General features: G+C 30.4%; 1 protein-coding gene across 2 annotated transcripts in view; it reads left to right on the forward strand.

Moving 5' to 3' along the window:
• Positions 1–7,318, forward strand: part of LOC108692533 (G-protein coupled receptor Mth2-like) — a 32,373-nt gene that overhangs the window by 16,824 nt on the left and 8,231 nt on the right. For both annotated transcript variants that reach the window (XM_018200834.1, XM_018200835.1), the window contains one exon: positions 6,377–6,542. In XM_018200834.1, coding sequence (XP_018056323.1) covers positions 6,377–6,542 — 166 coding nt within the window. The remainder of the gene's footprint in view (positions 1–6,376; positions 6,543–7,318) is intronic.

Consider the following 7,318-nt stretch of genomic DNA (forward strand, 5'->3'; position numbering starts at 1 on the left):
CAGTGCGAAAGTTTTATCTTATTTTATTTATATTTATTTATTACTTATCAAACATCCTGCATATATTATATATATTTACATACATACTTGAGTATTTATATTTTTATACTCTCGTATCCGTCCAAGCTCATACATAATATTACAATTTTTGTTCAATTTAAAAAAAATTGAAATTGCTTTAAAGCATTTTAAAGTTTGAAATCTCTTCAGATTAGTACTTTAGAAAGTCTTACTGATATTTTATGGAATTACACAAACATAAACGAAGATGCATAAAATCTCAAAATTTTTTATGAAATTTGCGAAGTTGCACGGCGCCAATTAAAAATTGTGCACAAATGGGATTCACAGCTATCGATTTTTTTTTTAAATTATTCAACAAAAAAGATCGTTTTTACTTCAATGTTGAATTACTCGGTGAAAAAAAATCGTATAAAGGTCTATAAAAAAGCAAATTAAAGGTAAAGATTCACTCTTTCGATAACTATGAATCTCATTTGTGCGCAATTTTTAATTGGTACCGTAGAACTTTGCAAATTCGTAAAAAATTTTGAGAATTTATGCAGCTTCGTTTATGTTTGTGTAACTTCACATAATATCAGTATGACCGTTTTATCCACAGATCTCCCATAAAACTTTTAAACTCAACCTGTTCCTATCCGCCACGTTGCGGCATGACAAACTCTAGATCATATACTTACGAACAAGCCATGAAGACTCTCACACAATTCTCTGAAAGATAGAAACAGAAATACATAAATCTTGTCTCTCATAAAAATGTCTCTCACAATCTTCTCTATTTAATATCAAGGACCTATTCAATAAAGACTTGTCTCAAGACATTATATCTGCATTTGGCACATGCATTATATTGCATTTGGACAAAGACCTAAACTTCGCAGTGACTTCCAAAGGAAGAGATTATCAGCCAAATAGAATCAACCATCTACTCTCATCAGAACAAGCAGATAACATTCGCAGACAGATAACTAATATTCTTTCCAAACCTTCTCAATCAAATATCACTAGATAAGAGCGATTGGCCCTCCAAAACTTAAACAGGGACACAAATTTCATTGTACTTTTAGCCGACAAAGACAACACGACAGTAGTCATGAATATATCAGACTATAAGAAAAAGAAGAATCTTTTCTCGGACAAAGTAGACAAAAAACTTGATAAAGATCCAATTAATTCTCCACAGAACATTCTAGTGGAGAAAAGCAAAATTCCTAGTAAAACCAAATCACTATCAAACCTATAAATCTTCTCTCACCAAGACTATACGACTACCAAAAGTACACAAACATCTTCCTCAAATCGATTGTCACAGCACCATACACTCCTTGATATACAACTTCTCTGGTAAAAATTTTTTTCATAATTTTTACGAATTGGACCATTTTTCAGAAATACTCAGAAATGTTCGGAAAGTTTTCATCTTCTCTCAGAACTTCTCTTCACAAGTGAATTCTGAAATATTCTGAAATTTCTCATCTCATAATTTTTAAAAAATATTTTTAAATTTTTTAGATTTTGTAACATTTCATTAGAAATTACAAAAAATTTACAAAAAAAATCTTAAAAATCTTACGATATTTCATAATTAACATACATGAAAAATTCTGAGAAAAGATGTAGATTTTCTGAAAAATATTCCAATTCGTATAAAAAATGAGAAAGTTATAAAATTATAGAGAAATTCTGAAAAATTTCATAGAAATTCTAAAAAATCATATGAAAAATTCTAAGAAAAATTTTCACCAAGGTTATCTCGCTTCCTAGCATAAACATTACAACCTCTCACTCAGAAAAATCCGGACACACATTAACCAATTCAACTTCATACAAAAAATCTGACTACATTTCACAGATTTGCTTGTAAGTTTCAATGTAGAATTCCTTTTCACACTTTAAATTCCAATAAAAGACACATTAAATATAATAAATTCACATGAAGTCCTCTCCGATCTCATCCTGCTAATAGAGTACTGCTTAACAACTACTTACTTCTTCTATAACAATCAATTTGATGAACAAACTTCAGGAGCGGCGATGAGCTCTTCTATTTCACCTGCAATCGCTAACCTTTGCTAATCTTCATATAGCATTTTAAGAAAGAGGCCATCCAAAAAACCAGAAATTTGATTCCGTTATGTATACGATACATTTGTGATATGGAGACATGGTAAAGCCGAATTCCGTAAATTCTTTATTTTTCTCAATAATCAACATCCAAATACTCACTTCATTATAGATATAAAGGAAAACTCCCCTTCCTAGATGTTCTTGTCTCTAAGAAAGCTGACAGTACCTTAGATCATCAAGTGTACAGAAACCTAACACACACAGATAGATACTCACATGCCGAGTTGCACTACCTAGCACAAAAATAGTCAACAATCAACTCACTTGTATAATACATAAAGACTTTCATCATCTCTGATAAAGAACATCTACAGACAGAATTCGATCATCTAAAACTAACCTTACAGAAAAACGAATACGACAAAAAAGACATAATTAAAATAATCAATAAACATGCAAACAAAACAACGATCTCTGATATACAACCAGATGAAAGGATCCTATCCATTCTCTCATATGTCAAAGAAACAACAGATTCGAATGGCAGGATATTAAACAAATACAATATTTGAACTATCTTCACACCATCCAAAAAAGATAGGACAAATCTTAAGAAATCCTAAAGATCAAAAACCTCTACTCAGTTCCGCAGGAATATACAAAAATATCTTATTTCTGCGGGCAAATATACATTGGGGGAATGGAACCTACGAATAAAAGAACACCAACGTGATGTCAGGCTAAAACACGCCACGCAATTATCAGAATATAACATCGATACAGGACCTCAAATACTGTTTGACAAAAACGATCACAATAGCCAACATTACATCATACTTTTCAAGAAAGTATAAGAGAAGCTATAAAGATACAAAAACACCCTAAACAATCTAAATAGAGATAAAGGTTAATAAATAAAATATGGAAGACCATTCTCCTAGTTGAAGATCGACCAATTTCCCCCACCTCTCATCTTCTCCACTCACAATTTTTTTTTGTTCCCCACAACTCCAACAAGCAATATAATATAAAAGGAATGGTCCCGAGGAACAGCTCAGATTATTGCTCGCCCTGATGAAGTGGACTGCAAAGTTGACGAAACGTTGGCATTTCAAGAATAGATCTGGAGAAAAACCCATAAATCGCATAATTGTTTTATAATATGTATTTTTCAAAAATGTTGATTTTCGATAGTTCAAATAATTATACTTTTTTTTGAGCAATTCATATCGTACTATTTTTTTTTGTTAGTTCAAAGGTTTAACCAAAAAAATCCTACTGGAACAACTTAAATTAAAAAATTTGAGAATTTTTTATCCAAAGTAATTATTTTTTGCGAATTTTGTCAATAAAATTTTTTTGAAGCATTGTAATTAATTGAAAATGAAATATTATTTATTTGATTCATATTTATCTGTCTTCATCTGACTTTGAGGTAGAAATTTCATGAGCTAAAAAATATTGAGTCCAGAGATATAATGTGACAGGACACATCACATACTCTGGTGAGGCCGGGAGGTAACCAAAAATGATCATGGCCTATTAGAGTTAAATAAGAAAACTTTTTTATTGCCAGTTATATCAAGCACAGTCGATGTGAATCAAATCAAAAAAATACAAAATGATTCGTAAAAAGATTAGTTGGAAAGCACTAATTAATTTTTTTGTAACAAATGTTCTAATATATGAAAAATATAATCTAATTAACGTGATACAATATTCGCATTTTATCCACTTTGGAAATAATTTCTAAATCATTGAGGCATAACTGATAGTGATTTTATAACGATGCGAATAATGATTTCATTCATTTTATTTTAATGTACCGATGTTTTCTTAAGTTTAGCGTTATTATAATGATTATTTTTGGTTTCTACGAAGGAGAAAACATAGAAATTAAACGATCCCCACGAAACTTTGCCGAAAACGGCCGATTAAAATCGAATAAAATGTAATCCATTTTAATTGGTTGTAATCAGTTTTAATCGGTTCAATCCACACTCAGATTAAAAAATAATCGGTTTCAATTCCAGAAGAATCGTATCCGAATTCATCACGTTTTAATTCATATTGTTATCAATCCAAACAGATCCGATTAATCGAATGAATATGTAATCCAAAATAATCTGCTCGAATCGTATTTATTATATTTTTTTTGTAACGGCTCAATTCATTTCAATTACAGGAACATTGATTCAATTGGTTTTAATTCTATTTCCTAAAAAAGACGACATTAATCCGGTTGAATTCGAAGTTCTCCGATTTCGGGGATGAAAATAAACTCGGATCTAAGGAGCTTTAATACACAACTAGGTAATCAAATTTGCACTCACCAACAAAAGCAGATTCAATCAAAATTTCTCCAATTTTGCGAGCGATATTAAAATCTGTTTTAATGCAACGAGGATTAATTTTTTTCGTATCCGCGGTAAAAGTATTCGACTCATTTCCACCAAATAATATATGTTATGTCGTAATTAAATATTAAATATTAAATATTAAATATTTTTATCGCGTACTTTGTAAGACATGAGATATATAAATAATTTTGAAATCATTAAAGTTAAAAATGATCCTTTTGATCGAATTTTTTTAGACTAATAGCATTTTTTTGTTTAATGGAGACATAAGAATTTAATTTTTATTTCTATTACTTGTAATGATAAAAATAAAATTTTACAAGTAAAAATACGTACAAGTAAAAACATATTGACAATTTTTACCGAAAAATCGGAGAAATTCTGATTGAATTGAACTATTTTTGTCAATTATGACAAAATCGGATTTATGTTGCATTAAATCTGATTTAATTTTCAACCATTAATTGAGAGAATTCCGAATCGGATATTTTTTGCTGATCATGACAAAATCAGATTCTCGTTACATCAAAATCGATTTCATTATCGTCCGCAAAATCAGAGAAATTTTGATTAAATAGGATTACTTTTGCCGGTTACGAGAAAATCGGATTATTGTTTCATTCCAAAACGGATTCTAATATCATCTGCAAAATCGGAGAAATTCCGATTGAATTACTTTTGTTGATTATAACAAAATTGGATTCAGATTGCATTAAATACGATTTCGTGGAAAAGGAAATTTATGATTAAAACAGATTCATATGATCCAATTATTATAATAATAAGTATAAAGCGCATTAGATCCAATTTATTTTCAATCGTTTCAAAATCCTATTTTCGATGCAAGAATCCCAATCGATACAGATTACTTTTGTTTTAATCGGTTTTAATCGACTGTTTTTGGCAGGGAATCCTCGAAAATTGATATTTTCCTTTCAATAATATTTAATTTAAATAATGGACATATCATCCACATGTATTAGATGTACAACTTTGTTTCCGTCGTTTTTTTTCCGAAATTCGAGGCTTTATTGTAAAAAACTGGTTATACATTTATGATTCAAAGTATTGTCCATCGCCACTACTTTCTCCCACCTTTCGGGTAGCGTACGAATCCCGCGTCGAAAAAACTGGTCATCTTTTGAGGCTATCCACGAATCGATCCAATTTTTTACTTCTTCATAAGACCGGAAGTGCTGGTCAGTCAGGTCATGTGCCATTGATCGAAACAAGTAATAGTCAGAGGGAGCAACGTCTGGAGAATACGGCGGGTGTGATAGGACTTCTCATTTCAACGTTTCCAAGTATGTCTTGACTACTTTCGCAACGTGGGGTTGAGCATTGTCATGCTGCAAAATCATTTTATCGTGTCTCTCGTTGTATTGTAGCCGTTTGTTTTTCAATGCTCGGTTCAAACGCATCAATTGCGTTCGATACCGATTGCCTGTGATTGTTTCAGTTGATTTTAACAGTTCATAATACACTACGCCGAGCTGGTCCCACCAAATACAGAGCATGATCTTGGACGTCAAAATCACCGTTCTTGAAACGTTGAAACCACTCACGACACGTTCTTTCACTAATAGCGGCCTCACCATAAGTATTTGAGAGCATTCGATGAGTCTCAGCCGCAGATTTCTTCATATTGAAGCAAAAAATTAAAACCTCCCCCAAACGACGAGAATTTGGCTCGTAAACTGACATTTTCAATCGAGAATAACTTTATGATGCAGACACAAATCGACTGATAATGATTAATGTTTCTATGGGGTTATGTTGACAGATGCCCAAGTTTATTGTATGACGTCTATGATCTATTTATTTCGACCACCACTTACCGCTAAAGCCATCTATAGGAAAACGGCGGAAGCAAAGTTGTACACCTAATATTAGTGCAGTGTAATACAAAGAATTTGTTTTTGTTTCAGAGAATGAAGCAAAAACATTATATTTTTACGTACCCATGAGTATTACTATCATTAGTAACGTTTTTTTTTTCATCTGCACAACACTAACGATTCTGCATCAGAAAATGCATACAGCTAGTGAGTTGAGACATTCGGAGAGCAAGCGCCATGATGAAAATAAACAGAGGTATATATAATTAAAGGCGATTTTGATCAACTCCGATTAATTTGAATCGGCGATTGGAATTGATCAATCGTATTTGTTATTTGATTTAACGATGGATATGTTTGATCAATAAACTAATCGTTGATTAAAGTTAATTGGAGTTAATCGAAGTGGCCCTAAAAGAATTAATGTTATTCAATATACTCGCATTTACAAAAACTGCATGATGTACAGTTAATTGATACTAAAGGAAAAATTTATTATTATTATTTTTACACATACTTAATAATAATAGTAAAAAGTTGAAAATAATTTTAAAATAATTTAATTTTAATTTTAATTTTAACCAATAAACTAAATTTTAATCACAGAAATTTCAAAATTTCTTTTAATATAAAAAAAAAAATAATATTTAACATAATAAATAAGACATAATTAAAAAGACCAATAGCCATATTAGAATAATAAATTTAAAAATAATTATTTTATTAAAAATGAATTGAAAATGAAACTACAAGAATTATCTGCATGATATGCAGATCACCCAATACTTCTTACATAGGCAATATAATTATTTCATAAATTATTAAGATAATAATCATTATATATGTAAGTATACGATATTAACGCTTCTGAATTTTCTGATTCTATATATACCTATCTGCATTACATATACATATAATTTGTTTTAAAGAAGCAGACATGTATATCCACTTACAAATAGCCTCACATATATCAATTATATTTGCCTTATAGTTTCTATTTATAATAAGACAATTGCTCTCAGAGTTTAATGT

This window comes from Atta colombica, unplaced genomic scaffold, assembly GCF_001594045.1.
Source record: "Atta colombica isolate Treedump-2 unplaced genomic scaffold, Acol1.0 scaffold76, whole genome shotgun sequence".
Lineage (NCBI taxonomy): Eukaryota > Metazoa > Arthropoda > Insecta > Hymenoptera > Formicidae > Atta > Atta colombica.